Below are 27,164 nucleotides of genomic sequence, written 5' to 3'. Positions count from 1 at the left end.
AATGGTTATATACTCATCTGAGCCACATTGTACCGCCATCAGCGCGGAGATCACCGTCCGACCTAAGCCACCAGTAAAGCTTCATATGGGAGTAACATCCCTAACAGTGCCCAACGCGTTTCCCCCCTGTGGGAATAACTGGGGTTCATCAGGGGATGCTGGCCATCCATGTGGAAAAAACTTGTTGAAGCCATTATGCAGAGGAAGTTTGACCGGTGGCTTAATTTGGATGGTTTGTTTCCGCTATGACTGTTACCCATTATAACTTAATAGGAATGCGATTGTCACTCATCGTGGTTCATTGAGGATGTAGGGTCATTATACCATGTCACATTCAAATGAGTAGCTACTGGAATTATGAATTGATACAGTTCTTTTGATGGGTTTGAATAGTGAAAAAGTCATTTGTTGCGGAGCTCCGTCCCCTTTTTTCATTTGAATATTTGGACAGATGAGACATATGCAACTTTTTTGCTCAGATTGTATTTGGATATCTGAATCTCAATAAGGATATTTAAACGCAAAAAAACTATTAGAATATCCTTTTTATTTCATTATTTTTTATTTATTTTTTTTATATATTTTTTTTGCAATTTTGCTTTCTTTTCTTGTGTTTTTTTTCTGGGCTATGGGTGTATTGGGACACAGTTTTCAATTGCCATAGGGATTTGTAGGGATAGGCAAGCCGCCGTCGAGTGGGGGCGCCTACCGCAGAAACTTAGGGTGCCAACCTCCACAGTTAGGTCGGGGCCAGTATAGTGGACCCGCAGGGCTCAATAGGGCACATAAAATATATTTTCTTTTTCCTATGGTAACCCATTTGTTGTAGTGTTTTCAAATTTGGAATAATTGTTTTTAACTTTATTCATTAAAAGTTAAATTTTAGGGATCCTTGTTTTTCTGGTTTTGATTCCTTCCTAGTCACCCTGGAGTTAAAGCTGGATGGCCACCTGCAGAATACAAGAGCATTATAGGGGAAGCAAAACACCGCTCCTACAGTATATTGAATAATAGCGTATAATATTATGGCATGTAATACTATAGTGAAATACCCCAAATCACTATGCACAGAAGTAGTCAAAAAGGGAGAAGAGATATATGGTGTAAACATGTCAGCAATCGCCCAATGAACGAGCAAAATGCTGCTGATTCATCAGGTGATTGGATTGTTTATGGTGGAATAAAAATCATTGTTCTCAGCAGCACATCGCCGGTGTAATCTGCAGATGTGATTCCGATACCATGATGTGTGTGGACATATTGATCTACTAGTGATATATCTGTCCCCATTATTATTCGTCATCCTGTGTAAAGAGGAAAACCAGCTCCAAACGACTTCAATATTGTCGATCGTGCTCATTTAATGGCCTCAACTCAGCGAATGTAAATACAACCGAAATATGTCTGTGATGGTGCAATGTGTGAGTGTTCAGGGCCACACTGTCTAAAACTGGCCCTGTCTGGCAGTAATAATCTCCTGCTGATGAAACACTCATTGTATTGTAACAGCACACAGCCTAATAAGTGACACATCCCTGAAATCCACGTGTCAATACCTACCTCATGCTGCCATCAGATTACATAGCAAAAAACCTGACTAATTCCCTTTAACCCCTTTCTGACCTCGGACGGGATAGTACGTCCGAGGTCAGATACCCCGCTTTGATGCAGGGCTCCGCGGTGAGCCCGCATCAAAGCCGGGACATGTCCGCTGTTTTGAACAGCTGACATGTGCCCGCAATAGCGGCGGGTGAAATCGCGATTCACCCGCCGCTATTAACTAGTTAAATGCCGCTGTCAAACGCAGACAGCGGCATTTAACCGGCGCTTCCGGCCGGGTGGCCGGAAATTATCGCATCGCCGACCCCCGTCACATGATCGGGGTTTGGCGATGCTTCTGCAGAGTAACCATAGAGGTCCTTGAGACCTCTATGGTTACTGATCCCGGCTAGCTGTGAGCGCCACCCTGTGGTCTGCGCTCATAGCACATCTGCATTTCTGCTGCATAGCAGCGATCTGATGATCGCTGCTATGTAGCAGAGCTGATCGAGTTGTGCCAGCTTCTAGCCTCCTATGGAGGCTATTGAAGCATGGCAAAAGTAAAAAAAAAACAACAAAAAAAACCCATAAGTTTAAATCACCCCCCTTTCGCCCCATTCAAAATAAAAAAATCAAACCTAGACATATTTGGTATTGCCGAGTTCAGAATCGCCCGATCTATCAATAAAAAAAAAAGCATTAACCTGATCGCTAAACGGCATAGCGAGAAAAAAATTGAAACGTCAGAATTACATTTTTTGGTCGCTGCGACATTGCATTAAAATGCAATAACAGGCGATCAAAAGAACGTATCTGCACCGAAATGGTATCATTAAAAATGCCAGCTCGGCACGCAAAAAATAAGCCCTCAACCGACCCGAGATCATGAAAAATGGAGACGCTACGAGTATCGGAAAATGGCGCAATTTTTTTTTTTTTTTTTTTAGCAAAGTTTGGAATTTTTTTTTTACCACTTAGATAAAAAATAACCTAGTCATGTTTGGTGTCTATGAACTCGTACTGACCTGGAGAATCATAATGGCAGGTCAGTTTTAGCATTTAGTGAACCTAGCAAAAAAGCCAAACAAAAAACAAGTGTGGGACTGCACTTTTTTTGCGATTTCAACTCACTTGGAATTTCTTTCCCGTTTTCTAGTACACGACATGCTAAAACCAATGATGTCGTTCAAAAGTACAACTTGTTTTGCAAAAAAATAAGCCCTCACATGGCCATATTGACGGAAAAATAAAAAAGTTATGGCTCTGGGAAGGAGGGGAGCGAAAAAACGAACACGGAAAAATGGAAAATCCCAAGGTCATGAAGGGGTTAAAGTGAAGCATCCGTCATAGGGTTGTCCATACATGTGGGCACAACAGCCATACACGGTGATTGTGGCGATTTTCAGCCTTGTGGATGTTGGAGGTGAAGGTCATCAAACTTTTTGCCTTGTGTACTTGCCATGTAGCCATAAACCACATTATGAGCCCCCCGGTACAGGTGTGCAGTGATGGCTGTGAGTCTAGAGAAAGCAAAGCCTGCTCATCACGTTGATATTGCTGGGGTCATTTTTTTTTTTTTCTATTGCTGGGGAGTTTGAGGAGAAATCTCCTAAACAGAGCAACAATGGCGGGTTGTATACAATGTGTAAGATATTCTCCAAATCCTTGTCGCCCTGATACAAATGGATTGTGATTGTCATCCGCTCTGCATTGACCCGATTAGTATTCTTCTAGAATGGGGACATATATGTGAAGTCATCCTGGCAGAGGAGAACTAAAGTAATAACTTTATAAATCCTGGAGCAATATCTGCCACATTTTTATTGTGGAGTTTATTATGTCTGTCTGCCTTGGTGAAGTTGTAAAATACCTAGCAACTTGTGACATATGGCCGACAAACCGTGCCGTAATTAAGGAAACGCATATCGTGCTTGCCATGATTTATATCGATGGATTTAGTTTCTTGCTGGGTATGGTAGACATACTTTTTTAACTGCATCTTCACTGACTCGCTTTACCACAGTGTTTTGCTCCAAAAAATATAAATACAGATTTTAAAATCCTTTATTTTTTTTATTTTTTTTCTCCAGGCAGTGGCACATCCAAAAAGCTGGCGAAAAGGAATGCTGCCGCCAAGATGCTCCTACAGATACAAAGGGTACCCACCGAACATCGGGAGAATGGAGAGCTGGACGCTGAGGACGATCAATTTTCTATGGTATCAGATTATTATTCTTTTTTATATCTTATATAGCGCCACCATATTTACAGACATAAGCATCACTGTCCTCATTGGAACTAATAATTTAAAGGCCCATGAACGTGCTAGTGTAGACAGATCATGCTTACATACAGTGGGTGAAATAAGTATTGAGCACGTCACTAAATTTCTAGGTAAGTATATTTCTAAAGGTGTTAATGACATGAAATTCTCTCCAGATGTTGGTAACAACCAATCCAATCCATACAGGCAAAGAAATCAAACCATAGATGTCCATAAATTAAGCTGTATGTAATAATGAGAAATGACACCGGAAAAATGTATTGAACACACTTACTGAAATGTATTTAATACTTTGTACAAAAGCCTTTGTTGGTGATGGCAGCTTCACGACCCCTCCTTTATGGAGAAACTAGTTGCATGCATTGCTCAAGTGTGATTTTTGGCCCATTCTTCCACACAAACACCCTTCAATCCTGAAGGTTCCGAGGTGATCTCCTATGAACTTTGTGCTTTAGTTCCTTCCATAAATTTTCTATCTGATTCAGGTCAGGTAATTGTCTAGGCCATTTGTTCTGCTTTATTGTCTTTCTCTGAAACCGATTGAGTTTCCTTGGCTGTGTGTCTGGGATCATTGTCTTGCTGAAATATCTGCCCTCGTTTCATCTTCATCATCCTGGTAGATGGTAGGTGGCAGCCCCACACCACGATGTTCCCACCTCCTGACTTCACTGTTGGTATGGTGTTTTTAGGGTGATATGCAGTGCCTTTTGGCCTCCAAACATGCTGTGTATTATGGCATCTAAAGAGCTCAATTTTTGCTCTCATATGACCAGACTATATTCTCACAGACTTGTCTAAATGTTTTTAAACAAACTTTAAATGTGCTAAAACGTGATTTTTGTTCAGCAATGGAATCTTGCATGGTGGGTTGCTTTGCTTCCTTCGGCACTGGACATCTCTAGCCTGTGAAGAGCAAGATGCAAGTATCAGGAAATCCTAGGGGGAAACGTAATGTGAGGAAAGTTGTCCTATTGGCGGGTCCGATGCTGCTTCAGTCATCCCAAGCATACCTCAAAGTCCTCCAACTTTGGTATCAGAAGAAGTCCTGTATGATTCTGAAGTGGACGTTGGTTGCCTGACTTGCACCCCATAGAAAAACTTGGTGGGATTTGAAGGTGTTTTTTTTTATACTAATAAAGCTTATTGAATTTTCTAGATATTTTTACAAGTCTTACTTCATTTTCTATGGACCCTAGTGGCGTTTATGCACCCATTTGTTTTTTTCCTTTGCCTTATGTTCTTATATATTGGTATATGGCACAGGACTCTCAACAGATTTTTTTTTTTTTTTTTTGCAGTGCTGATTTAGTTTTGCGTTCCAAGTTCAAATCACCCCCACTTTTGCCCCATTGAAAATAAAACAAAAAAATACACATTACATATTGCTGTGTTCGTAAAAGTCTGAGCTATCAAAATATTCAATAAATTAATCCAATCGGTAAACTGTAATGAGAAAAAAATCAAAAGGCTAGAACAATGTTTTTTGGCACCTGCAGCATTGTATAAATAAAAAAAAGCAGTTGTGGAATTTTTTCACGCTTTAGTGTATCGCATGTTAAAATGAATGGTGCCATTCAAAAGTACAATTTTTCCCACAAAAAAACAAGCCCTTATATGGCAAGAAAAATAATTTATGGCTCTTTGAAGAAGGGGAGGAAAAAACAAAAGCACAAAAAAAAAACCCCACAGAAAATTGCACAGTGATGAAGGGATGAATAGACTGCAGTAGTCAGTAAGTGTCATTTTGTGGCGAGTTTGGAGAAACCACTTGTGTTGAGCTAATTTATATTGTCCTAGTTTATAAACTTTTTGCATTTACAATAACTCAAATGTAGCAAATAAACCAGATTTTTTTTAGTCTTACAGACGGCTGCTGAGAAATGTCCCGTTTGAATAGGTTCTCTGAACAGGGACACTTTCAGCGCACATTCGCCTTCCCTCTTTAATCTTTCTAACTGATCAGCTTTAAAAACAGAAGTTAGTGATTGATGATTTCTTCTATGTGCAGAATACCGGAGGGGGACGGATAGATGGAAGCCGGGGCCGAGGATTAGCCTGTACTTGGGACTCTCTGCGGAATTCTGCTGGAGAAAAGATCCTTCACCTGAGAAGTCACCCACTTACCATCCTGAGTTCTGGCTTCTGCTCCCTCCTACAAGACCTGTCTGACGAGCAGAGCTTTCAGATCAGCTATCTGGACATTGGTAAGATGGGATTTCTACTGCTAGAGACCAGCACATATGGCTCGTGCCTATTTACTGTTGTAACAAGACCTTTTTTTTTTTTTACGTAAAGTTTTGCCAGAAACTAAAAACTTCACCAAATTCAAAAAGGGATTCTGATAAATGGATACGTTTATCTACATCACTTTGTACTTTTCTATAAAACAAAAGGGGTTAAAGATGCGGGTGTACAATCAGGTGGTAATGATGTAGGAATCGTCATAGTAGTTTTGCTTTTTTTTTTGTTTTTAAATAATGAGAGCTGATCTGATCCTGTCTAACAATCTTAAGTTTGTGATTGTACCCCAATGCCTGAGAAACCAGCGCCCCCCCACGATCCCAAATCTCTGAAGTGGTGGGAACGAGACCTTTTCTATCTCTTACAGCAACACAAACCATATTAAGGGGCGCAGGATGGGTGCACAATCCCTGCCACTCAAACCTGGGAGCTGCAGGTATCTGTAGACATGATGGCACCGGCCACACTCTGCTTCCGGATGTGAAGTGAGCGGAGCCCTTGATCATCAGTACTGCGGTTCTTGAATATAATGTAGCCAATGTTTTATATAGTCTTAAAAGCACAAGGAATTGAGGCGTTGGACATTGCGTGTGTACATGGGCTTAACTCAGTTACATCTACTATATAATTGTCTAAGGGTCACTTCCGTCTGTCTGTCCTTCTGTCTGTCTGCCACGGATATTCATTGGTCGCGTCCTCTGTCTGTCATGGAATCCAAGTCGCTGATTGATCTCGCCAGCTGCCTGTCATGGCTGCCGCGACCAATCAGACGGCCACAGTCCGATTAGTCCCGCCCTACTCCCCTGCAGTCAGTGCCCGGCACTCGCTCCATACTCCCCTCCAGTCACCGCTCACACAGGGTTAATGCCAGCGGTAACGGACCACGTTATGCCGCGGGTAACTCACTCCGTTACTGCCGCTATTAACCCTGTGTGACCAAGTTTTTACTATTGATGCGGCATCAATAGTAAAAACATCTAATGTTGAAAATAATAAAAAAAATAAAAAATCATTATATACTCACCTTCCGCCGCCTTTCCCGCTTCTTGCGACGCTCCGGTGACCGCTCCATGCAAGCGGCAGGTTCCGGTGGTAAGGATGGTATGCAAGAAGGACCTGCCATGACGTCACGGTCATGTGACCGCGACGTCATCACAGGTCCTGCGCTCATACCAGCCCTGGGACCGGAAGCTGCCACGTGCACCGCACACAGGGCCAGGACTTCAAAGGGCCTTCGGAAGGTGAGTATATGTTTATTTTTTATTTTAAGTCTGTATAATACGTGACTCTGCAATATACTACGTGGACATGCATATTCTAGAATACTTGATGCGTTAGAATCGTGCCACCATCTAGTAGGTTGAATAAAGACCAAGGAAATCATCCAGCCCTTTTTTAAAAGCTGTTATAGTGTCGGCCATTACTACCTCCTGTGGTCGGCATTCCATAGTCTGACTGCTCTAACTGTAAAGAACCCTTTCCTATTTAGCTGTTGGAATCTCCTTTCTTCCACCCGTAATAAGTGCCCCCTAGTCCTCAGGACAGTCTTTGTAAGGAACAAGTCATGTGCCAGTGTTTTGTACTGGCCCCACATATATTTATACATGTAAATGAGATCTCCTCTGAGGCGTCTTTTTTCTAAGCTAAACAAGTCCAACTTTTCCAACCTTTCATATGAGAGGCCTCCATCCCTTCTAATAATCTAGTTGCCCATCTTTGAACCGATTCTAATTTCTGAATATCCTTTTTAAAATGTGGGGCCCAAAACTGGATCAGATATTCTAGATGTGACCTCACTAGTGATTTATAATGGAGTCATGCTACGTTGGGATCACGGGATTTTATCTCTTTTTATACATCCTAAAATCTTGTTTACTTTTGCGGCTTCTGCTTGATATTGAGTACTGCTGCTTGAGTATACCCAAGTCCTTCTCCTGATCTGTAGTCCCATTTAATGTATATGCAGAAATAGTATTACTCCGTCCTAGGTGCATTACTCTACATTTATCTACATTAAATCTCCATTTGCCAAGTGGTTGACCATTCAGTCATCCTATTCAGATCGTTTTGCAATCTTGTAATGTCAAGGTCAGATTTTAGTATCCTACATAGTTTGGTGTCGTCAGAAAAGACTGACACTTTACTCTTAATCCCATCCACAAGGTCATTTATAAAGAGGTTAAAAAGAATTGGTGCTAGCACAGATAATAATAATAATAATTTTATTTATATAGCGCCAACATATTCTGCAGCGCTTTACAACTTATAGAGGGGACTTGTACAGACAAGAGACATTACAGCAGAACAGAAATCACAGTTCAAAACAGATACCAGGAGGAATGAGGGCCCTGCTCGCAAGCTTACAACCTATGAGGAAAAGGGGACACGAGAGGTGGATGGTAACAATTGCTTTAGTTATTTGGACCAGCCATAGTGTAAGAATCGGGTGTTCATGTAAAGCTGCATGAACCAGTTCACTGCCTAAGTATGTAGCAGTACAGACACAGAGGCTATTAACTGTATAAATTGTATGAGAACATGATGCGAGAAACCTGATTGTTTTTTTTTTTGTTTGTTTTTTTGAATGGGCCACACAGGGATAGTTAGGTTAATGCGTTGAGGTGGTAGGCCAGTCTGAACAAATGAGTTTTTAGGGCACGCTTAAAACTGTGGGGATTGGGGATTAATCGTATTAACCTAGGTAGTGCATTCCAAAAAATCGGCGCAGCAACGTGTAAAGTCTTGGAGACAGGAGTGGGAGGTTCTGATTATTGAGGATGCTAACCTGAGGTCATTAGCGGAGCGGAGGGTACGGGTAGGGTGGTAGACTGAGACCAGAGAGGAGATGTAGGGTGGTGCTGAGCCATGGAGTGCTTTATGGATGAGGGTAGTAGTTTTGTACTGGATTCTGGAGTGGATGGGTAACCAGTGTAATGACTGGCACAAGGTGGAGGCATCGGTGTAACGGTTGGTGAGGAATATGATCCTGGCTGCAGCATTCAGGACAGATTGGAGCGGGGAGAGTTTGGTAAGAGGGAGGCCGATTAGTAGAGAGTTACAATAGTCCAGACGAGAATGAATGAATGAGTGGAACAGTAAGAGTTTTTGCTGAGTCGAAAGTAAGAAACGGGTGAATTCTAGAAATCTTTTTGAGATGCAGATAAGACCGAGCCAATGATCGGATGTGGGGGTGAATGAAAGCTCGGAATCAAGGATGACCCCAAGGCAGCGGGCATGTTGCTTTGGAGTAATGGTGGAACCACACACTGAGATGGCAATGTCAGGCAAAGGTAGGTTAGTAGAGGGAGAGAACACGAGGAGTTCAGTTTTTGACAGGTTCAGTTTCAGCTAGAGGGAGGACATGATGTTAGAGACAGCGGTAAGACAATCACTGGTGTTTTCTAAAAAGGTCGGCGTGATATCAGGAGAAGTGGTGTATAATTGGGTGTCATCAGCATAGAGAGGGTACTAGAAACCAAATCTACTGATTGTTTGTCCAATAGGGGCAGTATACAAGGAGAAGAGGAGGGGGCCTAGGACTGATCCTTGAGGAACCCCAACAGTAAGGGGAAGATGAGGAGGAGGAACTAGCAAAACATACAGTGAAGGATCGGTCAGAGAGATAGGAGGAGAACCAAGAGAGAACGGTGTCCTTGTGGCCGATGGAGCGGAGCATAGTGAGGAGGAGCTGATGATCCACAGTGTCGAATGCTGCGGAGAGATCCAATAGAATTAGCATGGAGTAGTGACCATTAGATTTAGCTGTTAGTAGGTCATTAGAGACTTTAGTGAGGGCAGTTTCAGTAGAGTGTAAAGAGCGGAAACCAGATTGAAGACGGTCGAGAAGAGTTATCTGAGAGATAGCGGGTAAGACGGGAGTGGACCAGGCGTTCCAGGAGTTTAGAGATGAAGGGAAGATTAGAGACAGGTCTATAATTAGCGGCACAGTTTTGATCGAGGGAGGGTTTTTTAAGTAATGGATGTATGATGGCATGCTTAAATGAGGGGGGAAAAATACCGGAAGTGAGAGAAAGGTTGAATATTTTTGTGAGGTTAGAGGTGACAGCCGGGGAAAGGGACTGGAGGAGATGTGACGGAATGGGGTCACTGATGCCAGTGGATGGGCGAGAAGATGCTAGGAGCCTGATTACTTCTTCTTCTGTAACTGGTTCACAGATCCCTGCAGTACCCCACTGGTCCCAGTACAGATCCCTGAGGTACTCCACTGCTCCCAGTACAGATCCCTGTGGTCCCCACTGCTGACTATATCCCATTTAGAGAACGTACCATTTATGATGACTCTGTTTCCTGTCACTTAGCCAATAATAAAATAATAATAATTACTTACCCATCTGCATATTATGATTATTATTTATTTATATAGCACCATTGATTCCATGGTGATGTACATGAGAAGGGGTTACATCAAAATACAAATATCACTTATAGTAAACAAAACTAACAATGACAGACTGGTACAGAGGGTAGAGGACCCTGCCCTTGTGGGCTTACATTCTACAGGATTAAGGAGACAGTAGGTCGAGGGTTGCAGTAGCTCCGATGGTGTTGAGGTGGCCGTGTGGTCTTTACAGGCTGTAAGCTTCTTTGAAGAGGTGGGTTTTCAGGTTTCAGGAGGAGGTCTTGGGAGGACCAGAGATTACGTGAGGGAAGATATCGGGAGATTAGTTCAGAAATGTATGGAGGAGAAAGGTTATGGATGGCTTTGTAGGTCAGTGTTAGTAATTTAAACTGGATACGCTGGGAAATTGGGAGCAAGTAAAGGGATTTACAAAGGGGGGAAGCAGGAGTGTAGCGCGAAGAGAGACTAATTAGTCGGGCAGCAGAGTTAAGGATGGACTGGAGGGGTGCGAGAGTGTTAGAAGGTAGGCCACAGAGGAGGATGTTGCAGTAGTCGAGGCGGGAGATGATTAGGGCATGCACAAGCATTTTGATAGTGTGGGTTGAGGAAAGGACGGATTCTTGAAATATTTTTGAGCTGGGGGCGACAGGAGGTGGTGAGAGCTTGGATGTGCAGTTTGAAGAACAGGGCAGAGTCAAGGGTTACTCCGAGGCAGCAGATTGTGGGGACAGGGAAAGTGTGATTTCATTTATTTTGATAGATAGATCAGGTAGGGAAGATATGTGTGATGGAGGAAAGATAATTAGTTCAGATTTGTCCACATTGAACTTGAGGAAGCGAGAGGAGAAGGAGGATATGGCTGATAGACACTCTGGGATTCTGGAGAGCAGAGAGGTGACATCTGCATATAGTTTCCCCCAGTCCTTGCTTCTGTAGCTTCAGTATAAGGCTGTTATGTGGTACAGTATCAAATGCCTTTGCAAAGTCCAGATAAATCACATCAGCCGCATTACCAGCATCCAGATTTGCACTTACCTCCTCATAGAAACCCAACATGTTAGATAGAAAGGACTTATTCTTCATGAAACCGTGCTGGCTGTCAGTTACATTATACTCTGCAATATACTGTATTTCTGCAGGTCCTCTTTCGGTTTTGAATTTTTTTTTCCCGCCTTTCATTCATCTTATAACCATTTCTTCCCAGATGAGTGCAGTTTGAGTGGTCTCTATCAATGTCTTGTGGAGCTTTCAACACAGCCCACGACTGTATGTCACGGTTCTGCTGCCACGAGAGAAGCCGCCCGGGGAAACGCTGCACACAACGCTCTGCAGTATCTCAAAATTATGGCCGGCAGTAAGTGACCGTGATGAAGAGTGAAGAACACGAGACAGCTTATGTTTTTATCAGTTACTTCAGTCACTCAAGGACTCGACACCACAAGAGCCTAACCCTAGTGTGCACCGTAAAGCCCAAGGTCCTGGTAAACTGTGCTGCTACTGTAGAAACCTACCGCAAACTCATGATCAGAAGGTACGGAGGATGAGCTCGTGGTAGATTTTGTTTGCTGGGAGCCATGTTTTCCACCACAGTGTTAGCCGTCCGCTCTCCTCCTGAGATCCCTCAGTTAATGTTGGGTGGAAATACTGACCCCACGTAGATCGTTCTTTGGGGGAGTAAGGTGAGTGTCCTTCCCCACTCTTGATTTTGCATGGATTTCTATTTATTTTGCGTTTTTTATTTTGACGACTGTTCATCTTAAAGGGGACAAGTTCTCTTTTGTGAGCCGGTGCTTCTGTGGCACTTTGTTCAAGTATTTGTAATTTACCTCAAGTATCAGCAGAGCGGATGGAAGAAGAAAAAGGACATGAGATCTACGACCGTGAGCACGAGTGAAATGAAATTCAACCAGAAACTTGTCGCCTCTATTGGACACTTGAAAAACTTTTTTATATAATTTTAATCATGTGCATGTGATGATGGCCGCGTGCTTCCGTAAGATTTACTGTACAGGACTGTGTTGAAACAGTCCTCATCCATTTTTTTTCTGGAAATAACTATGAATTGTTCTTAAGTTTTTTTTTATTATTATTTTCATAAAGCTGAACAATCCCTATGAATTAAGGTAAAAAAAATAGCAAAATGTGTAATTTGCTGGTGTAAATATAAATCCATATGTGGACGCGATGCATCTCTTGCATTACTACAGAGCTTTATGAATGGTTTATGCAAAAGTATGTGAGCCAGCTCCTTTATATATAGACAGAAAGAACGGGTCTCCAAACATTTGTTCCAGGATGATGATCACTGGACAGTGAGTGTTACCTCAAAAGCTTAAAAAAAAATCCTACCCTCTGGACACTGAAGGGAGTTTTCACCGGTGAAGCATTACTCACCTATTCACAGGGTAATTGGTGTATGATCGCTGCGCGCCCTCACTGCGGACATCCATCGTGGCTCTCAGCTCCTTCATTTACTGGACTCGTGTGCTCGTGTATTATTACTATAATACTTTATGATCTGTTTATTCATGACCAGACTTGCTGACCATAGTGCCCAGTAATTAGAAGTTAGTAATGCCTGCCTATGGTATGCACTTACTTAAAGCGTAGCTGGCGGTTTAATTTTTATTTCATTAGTGTATATGAAAATAAGCAATTTCGTAATATGTGTTATCAGATAAATCTGCTTTTTTTTTTTTTTCTCTCCCAGAATTGATCAGTCATTATCAAATCTCTCAATTCTGTATTTAGTGATGAATTTCTCATTACTGAGAGAACAATTGCTATGGATACAAGTCCATGTAGACAGGAGGAGGAGCTAGAGGAAGAGCACCTCCCATCTACATAGACTTGTATCCGTAGTAACTGCCACCTCCTATCTCAGTAATGGGGAAGTCTGTCTTCACTGAATATACATTTTACCTGTTATTACCTACCTGCCTGTTCTGCCCACCGACAATCTGCTCCGGTTCAGAGCTGCCACAGACTGCTCCTACCGGTGATTCTCCTTTTTCCTATGATGTCATGTCAAAATCGCAGCGTCTTCTCTTCCATCCGTCCTCTACTGGTGTTCTGTTCCTTCACTGCCGACGACATGCGAACGGACAGTCTGCTCCCTGCAGCATTACTGCGGGGAGCAGGCTGACAATTAGTATGACATTGGCTGTGACACCCTGTCGATAGAGAAAAGCTGCAGTTTTGATGTGAGGTCAAAGGAAACAGGAAAATTGCTACCTGAGCTGAGAGAGGTCTCCAAAAGGCAGAACAGGCACCTCTTTGGCAATAACTTGCCTGTAACTTCTTAACTCGGTAAGGGAAAATAAAAACCCTAATTCCAGAATAACCCCCGTAAAGGAATCCTGCCACCTCGGTACATGCTCATACTTACTGAAAGTGCAGCTACTGGGAAAAAATGAACTTATTTCCTACCTGGAGCTGCCAGCTTTCAGTCATGGGGCATGCCTGGTAGTCACCGCTCACTATAGGCACGCTCCGGCACTTTTTGACTGATGACGAGCTGTGAATACAGGGCCGAGGCATGCCTGCAGCCATTGCTCACAGTATAGGGAGCAGTGACTAAACCCGCTCCGTACTAGTTCTTATTCACACACAGCAGGTTACATTTTCCATTGGGACTTGGGCACAGAAACCAGGAGGGCATGATACTCAGGAAATAGGTACTCAGCTCTGAACTAGCAACTACACAAGCAGATTTAGGAAATAGAAGCTACCAAACCCAATGTAAGCGTATATTCAGACAAATCTAACACTTGGCTTTCTACCCCAAATGGGTAGTTTGAATTTAAGACCGCTGAGGCCCCAGCTTTTCCATTTGTAATGAATCCTTACAATGTGATAGAAGAAGCCATGTTGCCACGTGTGAAAACAATGCATTCTATACAGGTTTATAGCAACCTGCCCCGATTATTGCATTTGGTGTTTTTTTTCCCCCCCCTTTTCTTTATGCATTTTGGCTTTTGCAAAAAAAAAAAAAAAAAGCTGTGATTCTGCATTTAACACAATTGCATTTTTTGTGTGTGTTTTTTTCAGGCTCACCACAAGCCTATAGGGGAAAAAATTGCACAGCTCACCAGCGCCTATTAAATGCTCCGCTGGGGCGTGAGTGCTCATGAAATCACATGTACTTGACCAGTTGGGGCTCATTTAGATGTCAGTCTGCGTCTGTCTAGGTTAGAACTTGTAGCCGATTTCATCTAGGTGCCAGTTCACATGTCAGTGTATCTTTGTGGCCTGAATGTCTGCAGATCAATGCAAGTCTGTGGAAAAAAAAATATTAGGTACAGAGTGCTGGCATTTTTCATGGACTGTTTGATAGAAGCTCAAATTTTTTTATTTTTTTTTCCCCATGGAAGGGGAAAAAAAAACACCTTGGTAAAAAGAACTAACACTGGCGCAACTCCAATGAAAATCAGATCCAAAACAGTGATGACATGCTGTGGTTTTTTTGCGTACAAGAAAAAAACACAATGACTTCTGAATGAGCTCATCAATGTAGACTTTCTAAACAAAATAAAACCTCAGCTTTTATGCTCTGTGGGAACATGACCTAGAAGGAACTGATCGAACAGCCAAGAATAACCAGCAACAGCTGCTGTAAATTACTTTATTAACGTATAACAATCACAGGAACTTGTTACGTCACTTGATACAAGGTTTTATATACATTGATTGGGAGTCTTGGTACAATCATCTGGCATCTTTCCTATCAGAATGATAGTAAAATTGTGTATTTACAAAAGATTTGACCGTATTGCCGATGGCAAGTATTTCTGAGCACAGGGCTAATATCCAGCAAGCCACAGAAAGCAATGCGGCATTTGTGGCCATGATATGCCTGCTAGATGATGATCTAAAGCAAACTGCTGGGATATTGCGATAGCTGTGTTCTGTATTTGGTGTACATGTCTCTGGGCACTTTCTTTTACTATATGAAAGTGCAATGCATTCGGTGCCGGATCGGAGGACGGACAGCGCTGGTTAATACACAAGTTATTTCTTTCTGCCAAAGCGTTGGGGAACGGCCATGCTCCAGAACTGTGGCGCCGAGTCCCATCCTCGAGAATGGATCCTGCTGTCTCCTGGCATGGAGCTGTGCTCATCTCTTCCAAACCTTCAAAGAGGTAGATCAAAAGTTCAATGAAGCTTAATCATATTATGCTCTGATCGTCACTGTATTATCAGATTAGTTACATCTACCCATAATATACAATGGGAAAATCAACTTGCCTTGTACTCTGACCCCTGTATCAAGCTGCAGGCTGGCTCCGATAGCTGCCTTACTAGTCTTTACTCCAATCACAAGGTTATACTTTGGACTCCCAGAATTGCCTATATTTTATCCTTGTGACTATCAAAATGTCCCTTGCGGTAATAAAATGTCTGCTGGCACTCTGCTGCATCCTATCACCCTTACAGATTCACATCTATTGTGGGAATTTTATTTCTAGGCTCAAATCTGATCAGTTTTGCAAACTCTCCATTTCTTGACTTCATATGCTCACATGCAATATCAAAAAGCATGATAATGTAGATTATCAACATGAAACCTTGGACTAAAACAAAAATGGTAAAGCACTTGGTAGGTACAAATAGCTATTTGGTAATAAACATGAAATATAATGGAGAAACATAGTCTGATATGAAGTCTATTGGGGCGCAGTCAGATGGGCGTATAACACAGATGACAATCACATCGCAGTGCACAGACTGCCCGGCGGCAGAGCGTGACAGCTACATAGTAATAGATGCCATCACGGTCCGATCAGGAGAGCTGCCGGCCAGTCCGAGCATTACAATGCCATCATCATTTGTGTTATACGTCCGTCTGACTGCGCACTTACTGGCACCTATGTTCCAGAAAAGGCTACAAATAGATTGTGGAAAAACAAATGGTCCATTATACTGTTGAAAGGACGGATTTCATAGTCTAGTTTGGAGTTATGCTCATTTATAAAGCTTTTATTTTAGAACCATTTTTTTCCTACTCTAAATGGGAGACCTTTTGTATTCACAGCATCTTCAGCTGCAGTGAAAGGAGGTGATCTTAAAAGTAGTCCTAGCTGTGCGACCCTATTCTAAGGCTATGTAAGGAACGTAATTACTGGGGACCTCCAGCAGTGGAAGCCAATCAGTGATACCCGCAGTAGTAACTATTTACCATTGCAGATCTCATTGCTAAAAAAGGTGTAGGGCAGCTGCGCCTAGATCTTAAAAATTGATATTTTTTGCAGCTTGTAACATCTTTAAATGTTGTGTACTATGCAGGTACTGTAAAATACAGAGGATTTTCCGCAATCAAGTGTTCTGCCAAAAATCCTCTGTTTTAGATCCATGGGAACTTGGTCAAATAGTGGAAACTGTGTCCCACACACACTTTCCTTATAGCCACAGCTGCTTTTGCACTAGTCACTGTTCGACTAATCACCTTCTTCCCTATGAAGCAACCATATCAGGACTCGCTAGTTATAATGGCATATATTCACTTCCTGTAGGGATGTGTGCTCTGCCGGCAAGTAACTACATACCAGGCGCATGCTGCCAGCGCCAAATACTCTAAACAACAAGTTTTTTTTAAATTACATGAAAAACAAAACACCCAAGCAAAACCCTGGATAGAAGCCATCCCTTCTATATTGGAGCGGACGCGTGCATGCTGCAGATAGACATTAGCATCTTTACCTTTGTGGTTGGAACTGGAAGGAGCTGCGGGAATTTCTGCTGTGCAGGATGGTTCTCAGCAAAGAATTCAGGCCAATCTTGTCATCTGATAAGGGTTGCGATGGGAAACTTTCCTCCAGCTGAAATCCAGAAACCAACATATTCAACAAATGCACATTTCTTTTACATATGAGGCGTCTCCACACTTCCAACATTCATGGTACAGAAAGTGATGTCCGGACCGGCCATTGGTCTCCTGATCCAAACCCGACAGCCTCGGGCATCTAAGCGGCTGTTTCATTCGGGTTGGAGACCTGCGACAAATCTGAACCCTACAGTCTGCACTTGGACCGTGATTGCAAGAAGTGTAAAACTGGCCTATTAGAAAGTATGAAAATACTGCTTTCTCCTAACAGTAAATACTTGTGTTTCCATGAAATATTGCTGGAGGATCTTTTTCTTAGAACTTTATTATGACAATCCATTGTTGTTCCTCCTAGAAACTTATAAGTAATAACTTGGTGCCACCATCCTCCACGTCAAGGGAGCCTGGCACTGTTAGATTGGAAAGTGTCAGTGTGTAGGAGCAGCTCCCCAGTTGGTAACACACCAATGCCATTTTCTTAAAAAATTTCTAGGAAGAAGAAAAGAAGAACTGCACAAGGCAGAGGACTAAAAAAAAGATGCGCCAAATTGGTCAAATTATGGGCAATACAAGTTTTTACTAAAAATAGGCATCAGATGTCAGCAGAGCTGACAGGTCCCCTTTAAAGAGTATGTACATCTTCACACGATTTTTTTCTATTGTTTATTTGCATAATAAATACAAAGTTGGAAAAAAATTTAGATGCTGATCGTTACAATTTTTTACCATCTTGCTCCTGCAAAATATTTGCATGTCCTTTATCTAGCTGCTGGTTCTAACCGCACTCTCTGCTTCCCCCCTCGCTTCTCTCCATGTTAAAGATAGCAGCAAAGAGGGATTGTACACAGATTTCCACTGTTTGAGGGGAGAAAGTACCTACAGTCTCGGGGAGGTCAGAAATATAAGGTTGTAAACAAGAAGAACAAATAAGGGAAAAGGATAAAATCTGTGCTGATTTGTGAGCTAATGAAGACAGCAGCACCCTGGACTCACGCAGACTTCATATCCAACCTTTAACCAACCTTCATAACCAACTCCCAAAAATCTGAAATATGCATTAGGCCAGTCTCACAAGTCCAGATAATTCCGGTACCGGAAAAATCGGTACCGAGTTATCCGTGTCTGTGTGCTCACGTGGCACATTAGTGTGGCAGCCTTGTGCCGCCCGTGTGCCGACTGAGGACCACACGGACCGTGCAGGAGACAGCGCTAGAGTTAAGCGCTGTCCCCTGCTTTTGATGCTGAAGCCGGCATTCATTCCTTCTCCCCAGCAGCGTTCGCTGGAGAGAAGGAATGAAAAATCGAGGTGTTTTTTTTGTGTGTGTTTAAAATAAAGTTCGTGGTCACCTCCCACCCCCTGTGCGCCCGCCCGCTTGCATTAAAATAGGGGTGGAGCCGCATATTCATCCCTGTAATGAGCAGCACCACGTGACCGCTCACACAGGACAAGCCGCCGGCGCTTAGAGGAAGCATCGCAGGAGCTGGGTGAGTTCTCTCCAGCGAACGCTGCTGGGGAGAAGGAATGAATGCCGGCTTCAGCACCACACGCAGGGGGGACAGCGCTCAACTCTAGCGCTGTTTCTCCTGCGGCGATACGTGCACACGGAGGAGAGTGCACACTGTTCTCCGTGTGCACGTGTGCAGGACGCTTTGTGGACTGTGCTGCCGGAGACACGTAGACATGCCTCCGTGTTTTACACACGGTCCGCGAAAAATCACTGACGTGCAGAGACACATTGATTTTTAATGTGTCTACGTGTGTCAGTGTCTCCGGTACGTGAGGAAACTGTCACAAGTACCAGAGCCACTGACGTGTGAAACAGGCCTTAGGCAATGGACAAAGCAGCAAACTGGCTCACTGATAAGAGTAGGTGGATTACAGACACTTGTCAACTTATGAGAGAAATTCTGAAAAGTGACACCACATCCATTAATAAAGGCCACACTTCAAACATACAGCATTTTGTTACCCAAATAGTGGATATAGGAACCTTGAAATGAATATGGTACCCAGACCAGATCTTTGTATGAGTTAGAAGTGACATTTAGCATTTTACTCTCCACAAACGGTGGGTATTGTGTTTTCAGGTGGAATTTCATTACATGATTTTGTAGTCTGTGGAGCTTATTATTTTAATTGATCTTTCTAAATGGTTTCCTGCCAAGATTCCTTATGACCAAGGTTCTTTCTGCCAGGAAGACGGATGTGTTTAATTGATTACGCTGAACACTGGACTTAAGTTCTTTAGAGATTTGGGACTAATATGCCCTAAGGATCAATTGTGAAGGTCATAAATCTGTCAGATGTTGTGTAACATTTCAGCCATTGGGAGTCGCAAATGTACAGACTTGTCTTCTCCATGGTAATTCAAAGTTATTAGAAGCCTGAGAAGATAACTTGTCAGGGAATGAGGCATCAGTTTATCACATATCATGTTTTCCTACCTGCAGGAAGAAGAAACATCAAGGCCTCATTCAGACTGGCATATTGTACATATTGTACCTGTGTCTCTGTCACATTCCGGATGGGATGTTCTGGTCAGTAGAGCAATGTGTTGCATCCCGACAGCCATACGGCTACAATACACTCATCCTAATGTGGTCTCAGGCTACGTTCACACGAGTGTATGAAAAATCACAAAAATCATCCATCTCATATTCATATTACATCTGTTTTTTTACACTGATAATTAAAAACACAAAAATAAATACCATACGCATGGTGCATTTGTTTTTTTATGCATCCATTAAAACATAGGCGAGTCTCATCTGGAAAACGGATGACACTAACCTCCGGCCACTTCCTCCACCAATCAGCGTGTGAAACACCAGTAAGTGGTGGTTTTGTTTTTGTTTTTTCATGTGTATGAGCATGGGGATTCTATGGGGTGACATGCACACGGGGAGGCTATGGGGGTGACATGCTGCACACGGGGAGGCTGTGTGGGGCTCATGCTGCGCATGGGGAGGCTATGGGAAGGCTGTATACTGTCATGCAATATATGGGGAGGCTGTGTGAAGCTCAATCAGTATATGGGGAGGCTGTGGGGCTCATGCTGCATATAAGAAGGCTGTGTGGGGCTCATGCGGTTTATGGGGAGGCTGTGTGGTGCCTCATGAAGTATATGGGGAAACTGGGGCTCATGCTGTACATGGGGAGGCTTTGTGGGGCTCATGCTGTACATGGGGAATCTTTGTGGGGCTCATCCTGTACATGGGGAGGCTGTGTGGGGCTCATGCTGTATATGGGGAGGCTGTGTGGGGCTCATGCTGTACATGGGGAGGCTGTGTGGGGCTCATGCTGTATATGGGGAGGCTGTGTGGGGCTCATCCTGTACATGGGGAGGCTGTGTGGGGCTCATGCTGTACATGGGGAGGCTGTGTGGGGCTCATCCTGTACATGGGGAGGCTGCGTGGGGCACATGCTGTATATGGGGAGGCTGCGTGGGGCTCATGCTGTACATGGGGAGGCTGTATGGGGCTCATGCTGTACATGGGGAGGCTTTGTGGGGCTCATGCTGTACATGGGGAGGCTGTATGGGGCTCATGCTGTACATGGGGAGGCTGTGTGGGGCTCATGCTGTACATGGGGTGGCTTTGTGAGGCTCATGCTGTACATGGGGAGGCTTTGTGGGGCTCATGCTGTACATGGGGTGGCTTTGTGAGGCTCATGCTGTACATGGGGAGGCTGTGTGGGGCTCATGCTGTACATGGGGTGGCTTTGTGAGGCTCATGCTGTACATGGGGAGGCTGTGTGGGGCTCATGCTGTACATGGGGTGGCTTTGTGAGGCTCATGCTGTACATGGGGAGGCTGTGTGGGGCTCATGCTGTACATGGGGTGGCTTTGTGAGGCTCATGCTGTACATGGGGAGGCTGTATGGGGCTCATGCTGTACATGGGGAGGCTGTATGGGGCTCATGCTGTACATGGGGAGGCTGTGTGGGGCTCATGCTGTACATGGGGTGGCTTTGTGAGGCTCGTGCTGTACATGGGGAGGCTTTGTGGGGCTCGTGCTGTACATGGGGAGGCTTTGTGGGGCTCGTGCTGTACATGGGGAGGCTGTCGGGCACATGCTGTATATGGGGAGGCTTTGTGGGGATCATGCTGTACATGGGCAATCTTTGTGGGGCTCATCCTGAACATGGGGAGGCTGTGTGTGTGGCTCATGCTGTACATGGGGAGGCTGTGTGGGGCTCATGCTGTATATGGGGAGGCTGTGTGGGGCTCATGCTGTACATGGGGAGGCTGCGTGGGGCACATGCTGTATATAGGGAGGCTGCGTGGGGCTCATGCTGTACATGGGGCTCATCCTGTACATGGGGAGGCTGCGTGGGGCACATGCTGTATATGGGGAGGCTGCGTGGGGCTCATGCTGTACATGGGGAGGCTGTGTGGGGCTCATGCTGTACATGGGGTGGCTTTGTGAGGCTCATGCTGTACATGGGGAGGCTGTGTGGGGCTCGTGCTGTACATGGGGAGGCTTTGTGGGGCTCGTGCTGTACATGGGGAGGCTTTGTGGGGCTCGTGCTGTACATGGGGAGGCTGTGGGGCACATGCTGTATATGGGGAGGCTGTGTGGGGCTCATGCTGTACATGGGGAATCTTTGTGGGGCTCATCCTGTACATGGGGAGGCTGTGTGGGGCTCATCCTGTACATGGGGAGGCTTTGTGGGGCTCGTGCTGTACATGGGGAGGCTGTGGGGCACATGCTGTATATGGGGAGGCTGTGTGGGGCTCATGCTGTACATGGGGAGGCTGCGTGGGGCACATGCTGTATATAGGGAGGCTGTGTGGGGCTCATCCTGTACATGGGGAGGCTGCGTGGGGCACATGCTGTATATGGGGAGGCTGCGTGGGGCTCATGCTGTACATGGGGAGGCTGCGTGAGGCTCATGCTGTACATGGGGTGGCTTTGTGAGGCTCATGCTGTACATGGGGAGGCTGTGTGGGGCTCATGCTGTACATGGGGTGGCTTTGTGGGGCTCATGCTGTACATGGGGAGGCTGTGTGGGGCTCGTGCTGTACATGGGGAGGCTTTGTGGGGCTCGTGCTGTACATGGGGAGGCTGTGTGGGGCTCATGCTGTACATGGGGTGGCTTTGTGGGGCACATGCTGTATATGGGGAGGCTGTGTGGGGCTCATGCTGTACATGGGGAGGCTGCGTGGGGCACATGCTGTATATAGGGAGGCTGCGTGGGGCTCATGCTGTACATGGGGAGGCTGTGTGGGGCTCATCCTGTACATGGGGTGGCTTTGTGGGGCACATGCTGTATGTGGGGAGGCTGTGTGGGGCTCATGCTGTACATGGGGAGGCTGCGTGGGGCACATGCTGTATATAGGGAGGCTGTGTGGGGCTCGTGCTGTACATGGGGAGGCTTTGTGGGGCTCGTGCTGTACATGGGGAGGCTGTGGGGCACATGCTGTATATGGGGAGGCTTTGTGGGGATCATGCTGTACATGGGCAATCTTTGTGGGGCTCATCCTGAACATGGGGAGGCTGTGTGTGGCTCATGCTGTACATGGGGAGGCTGTGTGGGGCTCATGCTGTACATGGGGAGGCTGCGTGGGGCACATGCTGTATATAGGGAGGCTGCGTGGGGCTCATGCTGTACATGGGGAGGCTGTGTGGGGCTCGTGCTGTACATGGGGAGGCTGTGTGGGGCTCGTGCTGTACATGGGGAGGCTGTGGGGCACATGCTGTATATGGGGAGGCTGTGTGGGGCTCATCCTGTACATGGGGAGCCTGTGTGGCTCATGCTGTACATGGGGAGGCTGTGTGGGGCTCATGCTGTACATGGGGTGGCTTTGTGGGGCACATGCTGTATATGGGGAGGCTGTGTGGGGCTCATGCTGTACATGGGGAGGCTGCGTGGGGCACATGCTGTATATAGGGAGGCTGCGTGGGGCTCATGCTGTACATGGGGCTCATCCTGTACATGGGGAGGCTGCGTGGGGCACATGCTGTATATGGGGAGGCTGCGTGGGGCTCATGCTGTACATGGGGAGGCTGTGTGGGGCTCATGCTGTACATGGGGTGGCTTTGTGAGGCTCACGCTGTACATGGGGAGGCTGTGTGGGGCTCGTGCTGTACATGGGGAGGCTGTGTGGGGCTCGTGCTGTACATGGGGAGGCTTTGTGGGGCTCGTGCTGTACATGGGGAGGCTTTGTGGGGCTCGTGCTGTACATGGGGAGGCTTTGTGGGGCTCGTGCTGTACATGGGGAGGCTTTGTGGGGCTCGTGCTGTACATGGGGAGGCTGTGTGGGGCTCATGCTGTACATGGGGAATCTTTGTGGGGCTCATCCTGTACATGGGGAGGCTGTGTGGGGCTCATCCTGTACATGGGGAGGCTTTGTGGGGCTCGTGCTGTACATGGGGAGGCTGTGGGGCACATGCTGTATATGGGGAGGCTGTGTGGGGCTCATGCTGTACATGGGGAGGCTGCGTGGGGCACATGCTGTATATAGGGAGGCTGTGTGGGGCTCATGCTGTACATGGGGAGGCTTTGTGGGGCTCGTGCTGTACATGGGGAGGCTGTGGGGCACATGCTGTATATGGGGAGGCTGTGTGGGGCTCATGCTGTACATGGGGAGGCTGCGTGGGGCACATGCTGTATATAGGGAGGCTGTGTGGGGCTCATGCTGTACATGGGGAGGCTTTGTGGGGCTCGTGCTGTACATGGGGAGGCTGTGGGGCACATGCTGTATATGGGGAGGCTGTGTGGGGCTCATGCTGTACATGGGGAGGCTGCGTGGGGCACATGCTGTATATAGGGAGGCTGTGTGGGGCTCATCCTGTACATGGGGAGGCTTTGTGGGGCTCGTGCTGTACATGGGGAGGCTTTGTGGGGCTCGTGCTGTACATGGGGAGGCTTTGTGGGGCTCGTGCTGTACATGGGGAGGCTGTGTGGGGCTCATGCTGTACATGGGGTGGCTTTGTGGGGCACATGCTGTATATGGGGAGGCTGTGTGGGGCTCATGCTGTACATGGGGAGGCTGCGTGGGGCACATGCTGTATATAGGGAGGCTGCGTGGGGCTCATGCTGTACATGGGGAGGCTGTGTGGGGCTCATCCTGTACATGGGGAGGCTGCGTGGGGCACATGCTGTATATGGGGAGGCTGCGTGGGGCTCATGCTGTACATGGGGAGGCTGTGTGGGGCTCATGCTGTACGTGGGGTGGCTTTGTGGGGCACATGCTGTATGTGGGGAGGCTGTGTGGGGCTCATGCTGTACATGGGGAGGCTGCGTGGGGCACATGCTGTATATAGGGAGGCTGTGTGGGGCTCGTGCTGTACATGGGGAGGCTTTGTGGGGCTCGTGCTGTACATGGGGAGGCTGTGGGGCACATGCTGTATATGGGGAGGCTTTGTGGGGATCATGCTGTACATGGGCAATCTTTGTGGGGCTCATCCTGAACATGGGGAGGCTGTGTGTGGCTCATGCTGTACATGGGGAGGCTGTGTGGGGCTCATGCTGTACATGGGGAGGCTGCGTGGGGGCACATGCTGTATATGGGGAGGCTGCGTGGGGCTCATGCTGTACATGGGGAGGCTGTGTGGGGCTCATCCTGTACATGGGGAGGCTGTGTGGGGCTCATCCTGTACATGGGGAGGCTTTGTGGGGCTCGTGCTGTACATGGGGAGGCTGCATGGGGCACATGCTGTATATGGGGAGGCTGCGTGGGGCTCATGCTGTACATGGGGAGGCTGTGTGGGGCTCGTGCTGTACATGGGGAGGCTGTGTGGGGCTCGTGCTGTACATGGGGAGGCTGTGGGGCACATGCTGTATATGGGGAGGCTGTGTGGGGCTCATCCTGTACATGGGGAGGCTGTGTGGGGCTCATCCTGTACATGGGGAGGCTGTGGGGCTCATCCTGTACATGGGGAGGCTGTGTGGGGCTCATGACGCACATAGGGAGGCTGTGTGGGGCTCATGCTGTACATGGGGAGGCTGTGTGGGGCTCATGCCGTACATAGGGAGGCTGTGTGGGGCTCATGCTGTATATAAGGGGCTGTGTGGGGGGGTTCAAAGGTATATAAGGGGGTGTCAGCATACTTAATTATGCTCATTATTAAGTGATACAATTAATATTAATAAATTAATATTGAGTAGAATTAATTTCAAGCTATTAGCTTGGCCCTCCACAACAGTCATGGTCTCTCATGTGGCCCCTCGGGAAAATTAATTACCCACCACTGCACTAGCACATTATTTTTCTCAGAGATCATTGGTCCATGTGGAAAAAACATCAGAACTAACATATTAATACTGGTCCATGTGTGGTCTGTTTTCCACAAGGACAGCACGTCTAGGACCGATATTATGTACCCCTAGCTTGTTGGCTTTAGGCTGCCGTCACACTATCAGTATTTGGTCAGTATTTTACATCAGTATTTGTAAGCCAAAACCAGGAGTGGGTGATAAATACAGAATAATGGGTTAATGTTTCTATTATGCTTTTCCTCTGATTGTTCCACTCCTGGTTTTGGCTTACAAATACTGATGTAAAATACTGACCAAATACTGATAGTGTGACGGCAGCCTTAGTGTTTTAATCAAAGGCATGGATTTGGGGTAGAGTCCTTACATTTTTACTTTGGTTTTGGGAAGTTCTCACTAAGTCTACATCTCCTGGATAACTGATTGATTACTAGAGGTCCGAAGAATATGACTCTACCTATCCAAAAAGTAGGAATACCAACATCCCTTCTGTCAATGGACAAGTAATATACCTGCATGACCACTGCTCCATTCACTTGTATGGGACTGACTAAGTTAGCTATTTTATCAGTCAAGCGAATGGAGGGGTTTTGGGGTTTTTGAGTATGTCCAAAAATAATCCACATTTAATGAGATTTTGGAACTCAGCATTGTTGGGGGGGATCTGTGATTAGACCCTTGGTGATTATACATTTATCACTTTACCACGGGATGGGATAGATGATAAATGTATTTTACTGAGTGAGAAAAGCCCTTAAGTATCTCACAAGTCTATAAGACTTGTCTGAGAACTATTTTTTTTGGTTCTGATCCATTACCCAGGTGTTCGCACTTCTACAGCGGCTAGGTAGTTGTGGTTTTGCACATGATCCATTGGAAACATCGGATGCCAAGAGCCAGGACATTAGTGATGGTTTCAGGACCCACAGAAGGGACATTTTCCAAACCGGATAAGTAACATGTGAATAATAATACAATAATGCCAATAATAACTCATAGCCCCTGTAATACCTGTATCTGGTTACTACAGTCATATCGGGGATATAAATGGTTAAGGACAATTATTACATTACAATTAATTTAATAAATTGCAAACATATCCTTGGGGAACGACCATGATTTACCTGCGAGTCAAGGAAACTTGGTGACCCCTCCATGAAGTGTTCAGGTGACTCTTCACCTGCCTGATGAAGCTGGGCACTCCTGGCACAGGAAAGTAGAGCGAGGAGCATCAGTGTTAGGATCTCCATGGCTGAGAGTGAGATGTGACAGAATGGACCTGGGTCTTGTGTATATAGGAGGCAAATTACCGGGGAGGAGCCAGTGTCCCGACAAGGTGCATCTGGTGATTCATCTGCGTAAGAGCCACATGTTCTTGTCACTCCATGACGGGTGAGATGTGGCCCCAAGGAGAAGAAATACTCCCAGGAGTGCACAAAGCTCCCCACAATGTTATTACGGTGATAAATCCACTTAATTTGTGCTTTAAACCCCTTTTGTGGACACTTAATTGAAAGCTGTTTGTCCTGCTAATGTATTGGGTCCCAGTGGACGGGATCTGGTGGTGATTTGCTTATTTGTACTGCACAGAAATTTGGTTTTTAAGTGAATAACTGCAGCAATGGCAGGTGTGGGGAATTCTCCTCCATTTCTATGAGATTGCTTTATTTACTGAACTCATCCCCGATGCCTAATAT

The 27,164-nt window shown here is 45.8% G+C and overlaps 2 protein-coding genes across 2 annotated transcripts in view; one reads left to right on the top strand and one right to left on the bottom strand.

The window, feature by feature from the left end:
• The window catches only part of TARBP2 (TARBP2 subunit of RISC loading complex), a 33,011-nt gene extending 20,407 nt beyond the window's left edge, over nt 1-12,604 (top strand). Inside the window, exons 7-9 of the mRNA XM_077297966.1 lie at nt 3,630-3,757; nt 5,832-6,027; nt 11,629-12,604. Of these exons, the coding sequence (XP_077154081.1) occupies nt 3,630-3,757; nt 5,832-6,027; nt 11,629-11,786 (482 nt within the window). The 3' untranslated portion in view covers nt 11,787-12,604. The remainder of the gene's footprint in view (nt 1-3,629; nt 3,758-5,831; nt 6,028-11,628) is intronic.
• Nucleotides 12,605-14,850: 2,246 nt separating this feature from the next.
• Nucleotides 14,851-26,741, bottom strand: NPFF (neuropeptide FF-amide peptide precursor). Its single transcript, XM_077299793.1, has 3 exons — nt 26,592-26,741; nt 17,124-17,242; nt 14,851-15,555 (listed from the first exon to the last, which is right to left on the bottom strand). The coding sequence occupies exons 1-3, from the start codon at nt 26,715-26,717 to the stop codon at nt 15,435-15,437; spliced, it is 366 nt and encodes a 121-aa protein (XP_077155908.1). The 5' UTR covers nt 26,718-26,741; the 3' UTR covers nt 14,851-15,434.
• Nucleotides 26,742-27,164: the final 423 nt, after the last annotated feature.

The sequence above is a fragment of the Ranitomeya variabilis genome, chromosome 3 (assembly GCF_051348905.1).
Source record: "Ranitomeya variabilis isolate aRanVar5 chromosome 3, aRanVar5.hap1, whole genome shotgun sequence".
NCBI classification, from domain to species: Eukaryota; Metazoa; Chordata; class Amphibia; order Anura; family Dendrobatidae; genus Ranitomeya; species Ranitomeya variabilis.
Note: the sequence above shows the minus strand (reverse complement) of the source record. Positions and strands in the feature narration are given on the sequence as shown.